The 18,091-nt window shown below is 32.2% G+C and overlaps 1 protein-coding gene across 1 annotated transcript; it reads left to right on the plus strand.

Moving 5' to 3' along the window:
- The first annotated feature begins 1,084 nt into the window (after nt 1-1,084).
- LOC132737838 (actin-10-like) lies at nt 1,085-17,662 on the plus strand. The gene is made up of 3 exons (XM_060725192.1): nt 1,085-1,258; nt 6,044-6,925; nt 16,494-17,662. The coding sequence occupies exons 2-3, from the start codon at nt 6,049-6,051 to the stop codon at nt 17,231-17,233; spliced, it is 1,617 nt and encodes a 538-aa protein (XP_060581175.1). The 5' UTR covers nt 1,085-1,258; nt 6,044-6,048; the 3' UTR covers nt 17,234-17,662.
- Nucleotides 17,663-18,091: the final 429 nt, after the last annotated feature.

The following is an 18,091-nucleotide window of genomic DNA, read 5'->3' on the forward strand; positions in this document are numbered from 1 at the left end:
AAATTTATTATGACGCAAAAATGAACAAACTAATGGAGATTCATTGTTTTTCGCAAATGGTACACTACTGATATAATTGTATCAAAACCACAAATTCACTTTAATAAACTGTCTAAGCTATAATATATTTAACATATATTAAAATTTACATTTACCAGGTACGTTATGTCCCTGCCAAAACATAATTCTGGCATTGTATTTTTTTTAAAATAATTTTCGTTTATAAATAGATTTGAAATCTTCAAGTTTAATATAATGTTATAAATATACTGCGCCTAATTGTGCTAATATCGTCTTAATTGTTGCTTATAACAAGTTTATATAAATTATCTTACTAAAATGGTTGTATTACATGCATAAATGTACTAAACATTTGCACGTTCATATTGTCCGGAAGAGTATAGTGACCCCCCCCCCCTGCCTATTTAAAATAAGTCGATACATGAATACATGATTACAACATAGTTCGTAATGGTTTTTTTTAAAGTTATTAATTTATTTAATATTGCTCTTTTCTCTTCTTTGGCAACTATACTGTTAAAGATACATATTTTAAACTTAAGACTTTCTTAAAGAACTTATTTTTATTGAAATTCTACTTTGGAAATGAGACAATTCCTTTGGGGTAAACCGGGTTTATTTATTTTAAAAAGGTATATTTTGTGATTTATGGTGTATGGTAATAGATAAAACTATTTAATATCTATTTTATACATCACATAACCAGTCAATTTTTAAAGATATGAATTATTCAATGTTTTTTTTTCTTTAAGGCATATAAAATATATATGGGGGTCAGTATACTCTTCGTAATATTTCCCTCCCGTACACACAATATAACGTATTCATTTGGTCCCGTTTTCATCTTTTTGCGTTGTCGTAGTTAATACAATATTATGTAGTTGCGTTCAATGTTCCTTACATTAAAATAGGCAATCATATATACCCGATAAATATAGCGTTATACATTGTAAAATCAATCAACGGTATCGATCATATCTATATTTAGCCCAGTGATATACTGTATATACAACATGACTAACCGTATCTTTAATCTAAATATGTCAGGTATAAATATAGCACGGTTACAAACAGACAACTCCTTATATGACAGATTTTTCGTAGAATTTTAAGTGACACATTTACTTTTATAGTAAGTCCCTTAAGTATAAATATGGCTGGGCCCTCTATTTTACATCAAAACAAACCGAACATTGAAGACATATATGTGGATAGTTTAAAGCATTATAAATTCAAAGTAAGTGCATTTTCTACGTTACTTTTATAGTTAATAATGCGAATATTTACAGTTACTTTATTTATAAATCCGTGCTTAAACATATGATTTTGGAAAATCTTCAGAAGAAGATAAAAAATATCGTAAAATTTGATTGTAAAAAATAACTATAAATATGTAGAAGTTGGTCATCCATATCGAATAATGTAAATAGATAAATATAATGATGATTTTTTATTTACAATTATCAAATAAAAAATAAGTTAAAATTTATTCTTTACAATACTTTCTCATAAATTTTGTAGAATCAGAAGCGGCGCACCGAAAGCCTGCCTTCACCCTTATTATAAATCCCATTTTTTCGACTAATGAAATATGCAAAAACTCAATATCTATGAATAAGATAATTTCTTTATTGTAAACAATTTTATATTAAAACGACATTTCAGAATGAAGTATTTCATATATACAGACCTGTGCATATTTTTTTTTAAGTAATGAGAAACATTAGTGTATAGAATGGATTTGACACGCCTAGACCTCCATATAAGTCAGCTATACATATTCTATATTTCATCCGATCGAGTTCATTTATGTCAGATATTTGTATCAAATTATATCAGAACAGAACAGAACAGAACAGAACAGAACATTTATTTCACTTGTACATCATGTACATCGTGCACATAAATAACATATTTACACAACACAAGTATAGTCACACAATCTATATAAAACAATACAAATGTTATATCAACCAATGAGTTATTAAGAGGATGATTATGATTATATATTTTGACTCATTTGTTTATTTCTACGATTAAAAGCAATCTTACTAAATTTACAAAGTTTAACAAGAGTATCTTTTTCCCTGCAATTTAACAATTCGATAAGTTTATGCATGTTTGGTCTGATATAATAATATCGATCAATATATAACCGTCGTATATCATTAAAACATGGACATTTAAATACAAAGTGGAATTCGTCATCGATGTCTCTTGTATCACAGAAAAGACATACTCGTTCATTTCTGGGTAATCTATTAATTCCATACCTATTTGTTTTGTACCCGTAATGAATGAGCTGACACTCTTAGTTTTACTAAATATGTTCTTAAATCAAAAGGTAATAGATCGTGATACCTTTCATATTCAAATTTTTCTTTAAGATGGTGGTAAAGGTCTAACATTGTGCTTCCTGACTTATTACTATGCCAACCTTGCAAGAAACAATCTATTAACTGCTGTCTAAAAATACTTAAAAACGGATTTCTTTAACAGAATGAGGATTATCAAAAGCATAATTATATCCATTTTCACACAATAATTTTTTTACATTTGAGACCCAGTTCTTTTTACCATTTATACAATCATTATATGACATGTTATATACAGTTTTCAAAATTATATTATCTGTACTGTTAAGGTTTAAACCAAAATTTTAATATTCTAATATATCTCGAAAATATACAAAGGATATCGTCCCAATTCGCCCATAAACTGCAACATTAGGAGTCGACATTTTAACAAAAAGAATTTTCTTACAAAATTTAAGGTGAATTCTTTCGATTTTCTTTTGATTTTGTAAACCCCCATATTTCACTTGAATAATTTAAGTACTGATCCGACAAAAGAATCAAAAAGTTGACAAAGAATTTTAGGTTTCATTTTATATTTTGACATTTAACTAATAAAACATTTTCATTGATTTCAAAGCTTTACCGACCAATTGTTGTTGATTTAATGCAAAACTTCCCGTATAATTAAAAACAGTTCCTAGATAGTTAAAATCATTTACAACTTCCAAAATTGTCCCATTATACACAAAAGTCTCATTATTTCTAAGTCCCCCACGTTTACGAAATACCATAACTTTGGTTTTTGTATACATTGACTTCAAGACTCCATAGTTTGCAATACTCAGAAAGTAATATAAGATTAGTGTTTAATTTCATCCGGAGTCTTCCAAGAATAACCATATCATCTGCAAACAAAAAGTAGAATAAGAATAATATCATCAATATTTTACACCTGAATTTATATCATCTTGCAAAAATAACTCTAAGTCTTCAACAAATAGTGAAAATAATACTGGTGAAATTACCTCCCCTTGTCTTAAACCAACAGCATATTTGAAAAACTCAGAGTACGAATTACACGACCGAACACATGATTTTACTTTTTCATACATGTCCTTAATTATTCTCAAAATTTTACCGTTAACCCCGTGCTTATACAATTTAAGCCATAATGCATTTCTATATATACAAATCATATGCCATTTTTAAATCAACAAAAAACACAATATAATCTTTTATTTTCATTTAAATATTTTTGAACCCAAATTATGCAAAATAAACAAGGCATCAGTTGTCGAATAGCCTTTTCTGAATCCAAACTGCGCATCTGATATGGTATTATTCTCATTACAATATTTAACAATTCTATTATTTAGTATTGTCGTAAATAATTTCGACATACAACTTACTAAAGTAATGCCTCTATAATTTTTAACATTGTTTTTATCCCCTTTCTTGTGCAATGGTACAATAACCCCTTCAGTCCATCTTTCAGGAAAAAAACCGCTATCAAAAATACAATTAAAAATATCACATATATGCGCTGCCAGTATATCTACAGTTTCAATAAAATATTCATTCAGCAAAAAATCGTTTCCGCAGGATTTATCACGCTTTAAAGATTTAACAGCGATTAAAATTTCATTAATAGTAATTGAACTATTCAAAACGTCAGTGTTATCATCATTTTCTAAATTTGAGTTTAAATTATGATTTGTAGAAAAATCTTCTGCTTCAATATTTTTATTTTAAATTATATCATTTCTTACTTCTGAAAAATATTTGTAAAAAGATTCAAGCGATATATCTATATCATTATTCTTTTTTTAGCTTTAAAATAGTTCCAAAAATCTTTAGGCCTTCGAAAACGTAAATTTTCGATATCAGATGATTTTTTTTATTTCAAATATTTTCTTCTTTTTCTTAACTATTTGTTTATATCTGCTTTTGAGCATCAAAAACTGCTCTCTACTATATTCAGAGTTACATTTTTTAAAAACACGCTGAGCTTCCATATACCTTTGCCTTGCATGCTTACATTCAAGGTCAAAGCATTCTTTATCATTGGTTCGATTATCAACAAAATGTACATCGCGTCGATTTGACACATAACGTGTAAACAGAGGGTCAGCTACCTGACGAACCGTATCGGTGAATTCATTTAAAATGTTATTTACAGAAGCTCTATCTTGCATGTACATATCCTCCGTTAATCGGTTAAATTGCGGTAAACAACCAATAATACCTGAACGAAATTCAGATTTAAATTCGTCTGACCATCTAATTTTCATAAATCCTGAATTATTTACTTCCTCGGGCATTGCATTACAGTTTAAAGTAACGGAAATCGGACAATGGTCGCTCCATTCATTGAAGTCGTGTACTTTGAAATCACTAATATTTACAAAATCACGCTCTTTCGCGAGTAGATAGTCAATTAATGATGCCCCTTGACGTGATGCAAATGTAAACGCACCAATACCATAGTCATTACTGATCCGACCGTTAGCTATTCGACAGCACGTAGATTTGCATAAGTCAAGAAGTTTTATTCCGTTAGAATTACACGTTTTATCACAGGAGGCCCTGACGGAGGATATATCGGGAATATAATCATCATTATCTATAGACTTAATAGCAGTATCACATATAATATAATCCGCCTTAAGACCTACCCGACTATTCCAATCGCCGATCAAAAACACAGACCCTTCATTTTCAAACTCAAAAATATCATTCTGAATTTCATCAAATAAATCAACGTTACATACATTATAAAATGGCGATCCTTCAGGCCATATGTATATTGAAAAAAAAATTATCTATCTTTAACCAGATAACAGAATCGTGATTATTTCTAACAACTGAAATACCTTTTTTCAAATTGTCTTTAACATAGATAACAACGCCTCCGCTACATCTTTTAGCATTTCGATGTTGATATTTTCGATAAAAATTATATGATACATAACCTTCAATATCTACAATACTTTTAGAATTTGTCCACGCTTCAAACAAAAATATCACATCATTTTTGTCAATAATATCTACAAATCCTTGACATTCTTTTTTCACGTTCGTCAGTCCCGTTAACGTTCCACGCCAACACGTTCAAACCACCCCCTTCGTGGTCCTAGCTTCGTTCATCGCGCTGCGCCTTTCCGTTTACATATAACGTATCATATGAGATCCAAGCATTATGACCGTTCCGCTTCGCTTCCTTCATCTTTGGCACCAATTCTCGCCTCTTTGCAATAATTTCCTTGGGGAATTGTTCATGAACATAATATTTGGTTTTATCTAAAGTTTTCCATTGTTTTCGAACTAATTCTCTTTCTTTGAATAGTGTAAATTTCGCAACGATATTTCTAGTTCTACCTGGTATTTTATTCCCCATCCGATGTACTCGCTCAAACGCCATTCTCCCCACCTGCTCTTTAGCTATCTTCATATTTTGCTCCAAAAATTCTCTTAACTTTTGCTCCGTATTTTCCAGCACCCCTGACGGGCTTTCGTCGATGTTCGCAAATACAAGGTTATTCCGCATTGACTGCGATTGTAAATAGACAATATCATCTTTTAGAGCATTATTCTCTCTATATCACCTACCATGGCAAATACACAAAACATAACCCGCGAGTGATTTAGACAAAAATAAAGAGTACCCTTACATATTTGAAATGTCAAATATTGTTTTCAAAATATTGTTTTACCTTGTCTTTCAGGCAAAATGAGTTATTCATACGAAGATGACGTATCAGCCGTCGTTATTGACAACGGTTCTGGTATGTGTAAGGCTGGATTTGCCGGCGATGATGCACCAAGGGCTGTATTCCCAGCTCTAACAGGACGGCCAAGATATGACATTGTTATGGCGGGAATGGGTGGGAAAGATACATATATTGGCGACGAGGCTCAAAGTAAACGAGGTATCTTATCGCTTAGATATCCCGTAGAACATGGCATTGTTACAAACTGGGACGATATGGAGAAAATATGGCACCATACATTTTATAATGAGCTCCGTGTTGCACCAGAAGAACACGCTGTCCTTTTAACAGAAGCTCCGATGAATCCTAAGGCAAACAGAGAAAAAATGACACAGATTATGTTTGAAACATTCAATGCTCCAGCATTTTACGTTTCCATACAAGCTGTTCTATCTCTGTATGCCGCCGGACGTACCACTGGTGTTGTATTTGACTCAGGGGATGGTGTTTCTCACGTTGTTCCGATCTATGAAGGATATGCATTGCCTCATGCAATTCAGCGGATGGATTTAGCAGGTAGAGATTTGACAAAATATTTAGCACGTATTCTTCATGAGCGTGGATATAACTTTACAAGTTCTTCTGAGATGGAAATAGTTCGCGACATAAAGGAGAAAATGTGTTACGCAGCTCTAGAATTTGAAGCAGAGATGGATTCGGCTGCTAGCTCGTCAATCGCTGAAAAAAGTTATGAACTTCCAGACGGACAGGTTATCACTATAGGAAATGAGAGATTCCGATGTGTTGAAACATTATTTCAACCTTCCTTCATTGGAATGGAAAACGTCGGTGCTCACGAACTACTTTATAACTCTGTAATGAAATCCGATATAGACATACGAAAGGATTTATTTGCAAATGTTGTATTGTCAGGTGGAACAACTATGTTTCCTGGTATCGCGGACAGAATGAAACACGAGCTCGACAATCTGGTTCCAAGCGCAATGAAGGTTAAGGTCATTGCACCACCAGAGCGGAAGTACTCTGTCTGGATCGGAGGATCAATTCTCTCTTCTTTGTCGACATTTGGTCAGATGTGGATTTCAAAACAAGAGTATGATGAATGTGGACCTGGTATCGTGCATAGAAAATGTTTTTAAGTTTAACTTTATATTATAACTCTTCATTCAATTCAGGTGCAATAATAATACTGTTCATGAGGGAGACGTCCAAAAGCTAATTCGGTGATATGAGATGAGAAGAACTGTAATGATTTATCGATTGATATCACATGAAATATATTCTCAGCAAAACAGTATTGCTGTGGCATTTGGTGTTCAACAATGATGTTTTTATAGTTATGTCACATATGCATTGAATATTTTGTTATTTATATATTTTCATTTTGTACTTTTGTTATTAAATATAGTTTATATACTATCTTACTCTACTGATCTTTTATTGCCGTTCCATTTTTGGTGTTAATGTGATAACAAAGATATACTAATATTTATAGTATATCATGTCTAAACATTTTGTTTGTTTGTTTGTTTCATTTTACGCCTTTTCCCAACAGTATTTCAGTCATATAGGCGGGTAGTTTCCTAACCATCGTTCCTGGAGAGTTACACCAGTACTAGACTACCTTCCTCCGCGCTAAACTACCAAATCATCTCCCGGGAATCAAACCCACGCCAGAGAGATCACTAGATTAGAAGTCATCGACTCTAACCCCTCGACCACGGAGGCGGATATGTCTAAACATCAAAACACTTATCTGTAAATGGTAAAAACTCGAACGGACAACTGGTCTGTAGAACCAAGAATACTCGTGACAATAGCTTAAATAGCATTATTATAATTATTGTACAAACACCGGTAACACTTTAAAAAGGTAAACAATGAATATTTTGATATTTTACTGGTAGAAATATTTCATTTGAAATACCATTCAACTATTATGTCGACATTTCCCTGTGCTCAAACTGCATAAGTGACCCATGTTAATATACGTCATATTCTATAAGTCGGCTCATATCTGATTAAATAATCCAAGACATGAAGCAGTAAATTCTTTTTTTTGTTAGTTTTAGTTTATTATCCACCTATCGCAAGTGACTGTACTTATTCTGTAATTGATGACGACCACTCCGTTAAATTTGGACAACTAAATTTACTCGACTGATAAAGGGTAATGGCAAAAGAGTATGGGATTCATTATGCCTGATTGAATGAAGATATCAATTTTAAGACCAAAAGTCCTACATAAAATTTGTGTGCTATCTTTTATATTTTTTTAAGAATAGTTCCATACATGCTGTCCAGTCACATAGACTTACAGTTCTTTTTATTTGGTACAGCAATATCAACACGACGTCAGATACATGTTCCGATATTATACATTTTTATAAATTATATCAGATAATTTTCCTAGAACAATGTAACATTATTCATCATATAAATGTTCATACCCAATCACTTAGCACTTGTTCAGCATTTTTACGAGAAATATTTTATACTAATATCCAAATGATGCATTATTTTTTATCAATATTTTAATTTTTTTTGAAAATTTGCTCATTTTAGACCAATCCTTTTTAAGAGATGACCATTAAAGCCTAAGGTTGAATTCAAGACATATCTTACACTTATTAATACATGTAGTGTTGTTTTTTTAATATACTTTTATCATATTTTCTTTGAATCATTCAAATCATATTGCTATTTTTTCTGAAATGATTTCATAGAACTGAGTGACTATAGCTTGTTAATATTTATGTACAAACATATATCACAGATATAAAAACTGAGCATAACATAACCCTTGTACATAAATGACATTTTAATTTCATTTTTTTTACATTTTCATTTATCATTTCTTTCAACTATTATGCCGACATATCCCTGTGCTCAAACTGCATTAGAGATCCGTGATAATGCACGTCATACTCTATCTGTCCGCTTGATGTCTGACCTGAAAAACAACAACGAAATAATTTAGTAAATCAGATTATCATTTTTACTAGTTATATCCCTTTATCCTTGATAATATATCTTTGAATATATTTTATTTCACAAAGCCAGTTGACCAGAGATCCATGAGGCAACATATTAACAATATATACAATAACATAAAGATTACTTTTTTATTATACCGAGCATATAAAAAGTACTTTTTTATAAGACCCTATTTACATGTACGTCTATAATTAAATAAGCATCACGCAAGTCATAAACGCATTCTTAGCAATAATTAGTTGCATTTCACTTAAGATTGATATTGAAATTGAAATGTTTTATTGACAGGTACATATGAACACTGAATTGGCAGTTGCCGGAAAAGGTAATGACGAAGCCGTCATGAATTGGCGAAGATTTTCATGACGAAACCGTGTATGAATAATTCTGCAAGCAGACTGTAGGTGATGATTTGGAAACCGTTTCTTGTCACTTATACACCATTAATATCAGGATTAAGTTTGCTATTCTGAGTAGGTAACTGAAATAACTTATTAAAACCCGATATATCGTGAGCAAAAGTTAAATCTAAAATAGAAAATATCGTTGCCATGCACAATCTACGGAGGCACAAAGGTGCCATGTGTGTTTTTTTATTTATCTCGTGCGCACGAGATACTATGTCGTGGCCACGAGTTACTAAGTCGTGGCCACGAGATAGTTAAGTCGTTGGAACGAGATTACTCAAACCCTGACTATATATGTAAGCTCTTCCACATGTACATTTGTGTTTCTTTTTGCCGGAATAGGAAGAAAGGTGATCAATCAGAATTGCCTTAGTTCGAAAGGCTTTGGGCAGATGCTGCAAGTTAGAGTGGGTTAGCATGGAAAAACTTGTGTTGATTAAGTTCAGATTTTGTCGCAAACGAATTGTCATTCTTTGCACTGATGCAGTTTTGCTCTGCCATGGTTGTTTGCTCTGAAACAACTGAAACAAATTAGAATTAAGAAATACTATCAGTTTATTGATGTAAATATAGCTTCCATGTTGTGTTTAACGGTGACCGGGTTTCAAAATATTTGTCCTCATAAGAAATTTTGTACTTTAATTGTACCTATTTAAATACATATATATAATGCGTTCATTTCTCAACACAAAGGGTACATTGTATGTCGCTGCTTATAGCAAATAATGGGGCACTATATTGCTCCAGGGTTATCTAATTTCTTTTTCTTAATAGCTTTTCTTTATTAACATGTAACCATTTCTTTGTGTTCTTTCCATCTTAGACACTCAAGCCGTATGTAGAAATATTAGACGGCTATGTACTTCATGTATATTATGCAATTTACAAACCAATGTCTTTGCAATTTGCCAATACTTAGGAACCATGTCCCACAGCATGTATGGGGTATCTTCCCCATTGTAAACCTGCTCGGGACGACATGAAGATGATCGCCTTCTATACGATTTGCCATAATGCCGGCAAATAAACACATCAGAATTTCCGATTCCTGTAAAGATATTGAATTACTTAATATGTTGTGATGAAGTATTTAACGATAATATCAACACAATATTAAAATTTAAAACAAACAATACATGTATATATTCTATAGGTATACGTTAACATGCTTTTCATTGAAAGGAACACCTTTTTCTGCGTCTGAAATACAAAAACAACAAGAAGAAGAACAACTGCTTTCATTTCCAAAATAATTGTCAAAATGGTATGACATTTTATATATGTATTTTGTTTTTTGTTTTTGGGTTTTACGTCACATCGACACAGTATAGGTCATATCGCGACGTTCCAGCTTTACTGGTGGAGGAAGACCTCTGGTGCCCTTCCGTGCTTTATTTCAGGCATGAACGGGCACCTGAGTAGAACCACCGACGTTCCGTAAGCTAGCTGGATAGCTTCCTCACATGAAAGAATCCAAAGTCCCTGTCGGGATTCGAACCCACAGCGGTGAGGGACAAGTGGTTTGAAGTCAACGACCTTAACAACTCGGCCACGGACGCCCCTTTTATATATGTAATTGAAACATATATTTTGCTGGTAAAATAAATTCTATATAAAGTACATGTTTGTATTTTATTTTTGTATTGTAAATAAATACTTTTAAGCTAATGTACATGTGTGTTATCAAAGCAGAATACTATTAAGATGAGAATGTATGGCAAGCATAATGAATTCATTTAATTTAATACTTCTTTCTACTTTTCACCTTCAAATATTATATTTGTATGATTTCAAAGACAGCATAATTCAATGAAGAAATTGAGAAAATAGGACAGGCAATAAAATCGTTCGGCCATTGTACTCGTTAAATTTGGTTCGACCATTGTACTCGTTTTTTTAAAAAGATGCACAACTTCGTTATGCAACTTAACAAAGGATGGAAATTGTTCATGACGTGCAAAGTTGCAATTGTGCACAAGATTTCATTGCTAAATTTGCTCAAATTGCGTTTATTTTACTGAAAACAGCGTATTTTAGTGCCTGTTTGGCCATTGTACTCATCAACCAAAACAACTTTTTCGACTTTCAGGCCTAAACAGAGAGAGCTAGAAAGTAACCAATAACAGAACAGTACGTGGTTTTTATATTTATTTGAGCCCATTGTACAATTTTGGTCACGTGATCATCCTCAGTGGGTGCTCTCTTAAACATTGGTAGAGTTTCACAGCTTTTAAGTGTTCTAGGTAAGGATTCCAGGAGTTAAGGTGCTGCCGTCATAAAAGCACGATCACCATAAGTCACAGTCCTACTTCGCGGCACAACCAGACTGTTAAACAATCATTCTGGGACCTAGGTTGTCTGGATGGGATATAAATGTCTAGCATGTTTTATATGTAAATAGGTGCCTGTCCATGAAGCGCTTTAAACACATATGTAAACGATGCCAAGTCAATTATCGACATTTTTCAATTTATTTCAATTGCGAAAAATCGTTATAAATCTTGCTTTTTTGCGTTTTCGTGTCCATCATTAAGAGAAACCATTTCCATGGATCCAGTATTGTGGATGAGAATAAATGGAACTGTTTATAAAATGTTAATGAATGATTCAGCTATTCTCCTTTTTCTGCAAAACTGATATCAAAACAAAATTAGTCAAAAATAAAATAAATATATTGCTACTCTCAATGAGCCACACGTCCACCACTTTAGAAATAAAACCGAAGGAAAAGTGAATATGTACACTATGTGTCTATTTCCAAAATGTAGTAAGAAATTATAATAATAAAAAAAACCCACTCACATGTATATTATAATTCCGTAATCTACTGCAAAACATGTAATAAATAGAGGATATTTGTTTGTTTCAGTGTAAGATGGAAAAATATTTCACCGAGTGAACACCAGATGCAATATTTTCCACGAGTCGCGTAGCCAGGAGTGAAAATATAATAGCTGGGGTTCACGAGTGAAATATTATTTGATCTTACATGTAAAACAAACAAATTTTCTGTTTATTTCATGATTTTTTAACAATTTTTACACCATTTCACTGATTTTTGCCGTGTAACGTCATGTTCTTATCTTCATGAAGTCATCAAATAATGACGTCACAATGTTGAAGCAAAATATAATTCCATGATTATTTTTAGTTTTTAGATGTTTTTCAGCACAACGTTCGTAAATATTTACGAACTACAGTTATCATGTACATTTTTTATTATGATTGACTACATTTCCGCTGAAAAAAACATTCATTAATGATAAACATTTTATTTTTACGCCAAATATAGTTCCCCTACTGTGAAATTATATTTGGTAATCATTACTGTGAAATTATCAGAATATAATTAACCGTTATAATTCCGTAATCTACTGCAAAACATGTAATAAATAGAGGATATTTGTTTGTTTCAGTGTAAGATGGAAAAATATTTCACCGAGTGAACACCAGATGCAATATTTTCCACGAGTCGCGTAGCCAGGAGTGAAAATATAATAGCTGGGGTTCACGAGTGAAATATTATTTGATCTTACATGTAAAACAAACAAATTTTCTGTTTATTTCATGATTTTTTAACGATTTTTACACCATTTTACTGATTTTTGCCGCGTAACGTCATGCTCTTATCTTCATGACGTCATCAAATAATGACGTCACAATGTTGAAGCAAAATATAATTCCATGATTATTTTTAGATTTTAGATGTTTTTCAGCACAACGTTCGTAAATATTTACGAACTACAGTTATCACGTACATTTTTTATTATGATTGACTACATTTCCGCTGAAAAAACATTCATTAATGATAAATATTTTATTTTTACGCCAAATATAGTTCGGCTACTGTGAAATTATATTTGGTAATCATTACTGTGAAATTATCAGAATATAATTAACCGTTATAATTCAGTAATCTACTGCAAAACATGTAATAAATTTCAATATTTATTATGACGCAAAAATGAAGAAACTAATGGAGATTTATTGTTTTTCGCAAATGGCTTTCACCTTGATATATATCAAAACCACAAATTCACCTTAATAAACTGTCTAAGCTATAATATATTTAACATATAGTAAAATATTCATAAACTAGGCATGTTATATTATATCCCAGCCAAAACATAATACTGGCATTGTTGTTGTTGTTTTTTAAATGATTTTCGTTTACAACTAGATTTGAAATCTTCAAGTTTAATATAATGATATAAATATATGGCGCCTAATTGTGCAAATAACGTCTTGTTGCTTATAACAAGTTTATACAAGTGTTCTCTATTTTGGCAACTATACTGTTTAAGATACATATTTTAAACTTAAGACTTTCTTAAGAACTTACAAATATGTTATTTCTTCTTTTTTCATTGATATTCTACTTTGGAAAGCAGACGTTTCCTTGGGTTAAACCGGTTTTATTTATTTTAAAAAAGTATGTTTTCGGGGCATTATTTGTTCGACAGATATAGAGATGAGATAATCATATACTAGTAGATTAAGAGGATATTTTTGTTTGAGTGAAATATAGCATATATTTTCACAAAACATGATAAAATTCCGCATATTTTTACGAGCTGAGTCAGTATTTATAAATGTATTTATTTACGGTGCATACACCGTGTCTTTCCATATATGGTAATTCCTCGTGTTTTAACGGTTATAGTTTTGGCGGTAATTATGCACGATTTTACGTGTAAGTTGATAAAATATAGTCATTCGAGGCATTACGTTCACGCCGTCCATTTGTGAAATTTCTTTAAATATAATGTTCATATATTACGAAATATCATGGATAAATTTATGTATTTAACATTGCCTTAAACAGATTTTTGATATCTTGTTTTATCTATTTCAGATTCTCAGTCTTCGTTTTTAACATGGATGTAAAAATTAAAAAAAAAAAAAATGAAGGAAAGGGAAGATATCAATGCCATGTTTTGATTTAATCTGAAAGTAATGCATTTCATATAATTAATGGTTTTTTTATTAGACTCAAAATTGGGGATATGTCAGATAGGCGATTGAAGCAGCCGCTGAACTATAGCTTTGGAGCTTCCTACCTCCCCCGCCCAAGACGGAGTAGGGTTGGGTAGCCCGCTCGCAGCATTTCTGACTTTGGCTTTTTCCAATTATTTTATATTTGATTAATTCTACCTGCGATTGATTGAAAATAGTATTTCTTAGAAATCGAAGTTCATTAGGTTTGGTTGGTTGGATCGGAGAGCAGAGCACGAAAAGTTTAGAAGTACACTTGCAGTTTTTCTTCAAGTATTGATCATTTGAGTTGTTTCTTTTGTTTCCTGTAAATCTTTTGTCAAATAAACGGGACGGCTTAACGGCATGCCCTCTAACCTTCTTTTATGTTATGTTTTTCTTTAAAGTTGCATGCTTGAATGTAGGTGTATGTTGGAGGATAATAAATAATTTATGCTCGTTTGAGAGCATCGAATAAAAGCATAATCTTCGTAATATTGTCCTCCCGTACACACAATATAACGTATTCATTTGGTCCCGTTTTCATCTTTTTTGAGTTGTCATAATTAATACAATATCAAGTAGTTGCGTTCAATGTTCCTTACATTAGAATAGGCAATCATATATACCCGATAAATATAGCGTTATACATTGTAAAATCAATCAACGGTATCGATCATATCTATATTTAGCTCAGTGACATACTTCTATACTACATGACTAACCGTACCTTTAATCTAAATATGTCAGATATAAATATAGCACTGTTACAAACAGACAACTCCTTATATGACAGAGTTTTCGTAGAATTTTAAGTGACACATTTACTTTTATAGTAAGTCCCTTAAGTATAAATATGGCTGGGCCCTCTATTTTACATCAAAACAAACCGAACATTGAAGACATATATGTGGATAGTTTAAAGCATTATAAATTCAAAGTAAGTACATTTTCTACGTTACTTTTACAGCTAATAATGCAAATAGTTACAGTTACTTTATATCTTGCTCTTTTTTTACCGGCTATCTCAAAAAATGATTTCGGAAAATCTTCAGATATCGTAAAATTTGATTGTCAAAAATAACTATAAATATGTATAACTGGTCATCCATATCGAATAATGTAAATAGATAAATATAATGATGATTTTTTATTTACATTTATCAAATAAAAAAAAAAGTTATAATTTATTCTTTACAATACTTTCTCATACATTTTGTAGAATCAGAAGCGGCGCACCAGCCTGCCTTCACCCTTATTATAAATCCATGTTTTTCGGCTAATGAAATGTGCATAAACTCAATATCTATGAATAAGATAATTTCTTTATTGTAAACAATTTTATATTAAAACGACATTTCAGAATGAAATATTTCATATATACAGACCTGTGCATATTTGTTTTTTTTTGAAGTAATGAGAAACATTAGTGTATAGAATGGATTTGACACGCCTAGACCTCCATATAAGTCAGCTATACATATTCTATATTTCATCCGATCGAGTTCATTTTTGTCAGATATTTGTATCAGTTATATAACTTACCATGGCAAATACACAAAACATAACCCGCGAGTGATTTAGACAAAAATAAAGAGTACCCTTATATATTTGAAATATCAAATATTGTTTTCAAAATATTGTTTTATCTTGTCCTTCAGATAAAATGAGTTACTCATACGAAGAAGACGTGTCTGCCGTCGTTATTGACAATGGATCGGGTATGTGTAAGGCTGGATTTGCCGGCGATGATGCACCAAGGGCTGTATTCCCAGCTGTGACAGGACGGCCAAGATATGACATTGTTATGGCGGGGATGGGCGGGAAAGATACATATATTGGTGACGAGGCTCAAAGTAAACGAGGTATCTTATCGCTTAGATATCCCGTGGAACATGGCATTGTTACAAACTGGGACGATATGGAGAAAATATGGCACCATACATTTTATAATGAGCTCCGTGTTGCACCAGAAGAACACGCTGTCCTTTTAACAGAAGCTCCGATGAATCCTAAGGCAAACAGAGAAAAAATGACACAGATTATGTTTGAAACCTTCAATGCTCCAGCATTTTACGTTTCCATACAAGCTGTTCTGTCTCTGTATGCCGCCGGGCGTACCACTGGTGTTGTATTTGACTCCGGGGATGGTGTTTCTCACGTTGTTCCGATCTATGAAGGGTATGCATTGCCTCATGCAATTCAGCGGATGGATTTAGCAGGTAGAGATTTGACAAAATATTTGGCACGTATTCTTCATGAGCGTGGATATAACTTTACAAGTTCTTCTGAGATGGAAATAGTTCGCGACATAAAGGAGAAAATGTGTTACGCAGCTCTAGAATTTGAAGCAGAGATGGATTCGGCTGCTAGCTCGTCAATCGCTGAAAAAAGTTATGAACTTCCAGACGGACAGGTTATTACTATAGGAAATGAGAGATTCCGATGTGTTGAAACATTATTTCAACCTTCCTTCATTGGAATGGAAAACGTCGGTGCTCACGAACTACTTTATAACTCTGTAATGAAATCCGATATAGACATACGAAAGGACTTATTTGCAAATGTTGTATTGTCAGGTGGTACAACTATGTTTCCTGGCATCGCAGACAGAATGAAACACGAGCTCGACAATCTGGTTCCAAGTGCGATGAAGGTGAAGGTCATTGCTCCACCAGAGCGGAAATACTCTGTCTGGATCGGAGGATCAATTCTCTCTTCTTTGTCGACATTTGGTCAGATGTGGATTTCAAAACAAGAGTATGATGAATGTGGACCTGGTATCGTGCATAGAAAATGTTTTTAAGTTTAACTTTATATTTCAAAAATCATTCAATTGAGGTGCAATAATATTACTGTTCATGAGGGAGACGCCCAGAAGCTAATTCGGGGATAATATTATGAGATGAGAAGAACTATAATGATTTATAACATGAAATATATTCTCAGCAAAACAGTATTGCTGTGGCATTTGGTGTTCAACAATGATGTTTTGATAGCTGTATCAATGATTAACACGAGAATATAATAAAAACCGTTTGAAATAATTGTTTCATGTTTATTAAGGATTTGAAATTTTGTATCAATGTTGTATTTACATTTAAATGGTTAATTTATGATTTTCAAGATGTAACCTATAATATCTTTTGTCACATATGCATTGAATATTTTGTTATTATATATTTTCATTTTGTACTTTTGTTATTAAATAAAGTGTATATACTATCTTACTCTACTCGTCTTTTATTGCCGTTCCATTTTTGGTGTTACGTGTGATAACAAAGATATACTAATATTTATAGTATATCATGTCTAAACATCAAAACACTTATTCTGTAAATGGTAAAAACTCGATCAGACAACTGTTTAGGCGTACTGGGTTTATAAGTCCGTGTCTATGAACCCCATGCTGTTTCCATAAAGTCATTAATGACTTTTGTTCGGATTAAAATCATAGTTTTCAAATGCCCAGAGACATTAACTTAGTTAGATTAGCCGGTATGTATCAGAATTATAAAAGCCAAAAAAAAATCAACAACAAACACTTAAACATAACTATCATTAATTAAAAGAAGTAAATTGAGTCTGCTATTGATTTTAGTAGAATAGTTCTAAAACCGAAGGTTGAATGAAAGCAATGTCGCACATCTATAACGAGTGCTGT

Source organism: Ruditapes philippinarum, unplaced genomic scaffold, assembly GCF_026571515.1.
Source record: "Ruditapes philippinarum isolate M1 unplaced genomic scaffold, ASM2657151v2 ctg125_1_1_1_1, whole genome shotgun sequence".
NCBI classification, from domain to species: domain Eukaryota; kingdom Metazoa; phylum Mollusca; class Bivalvia; order Venerida; family Veneridae; genus Ruditapes; species Ruditapes philippinarum.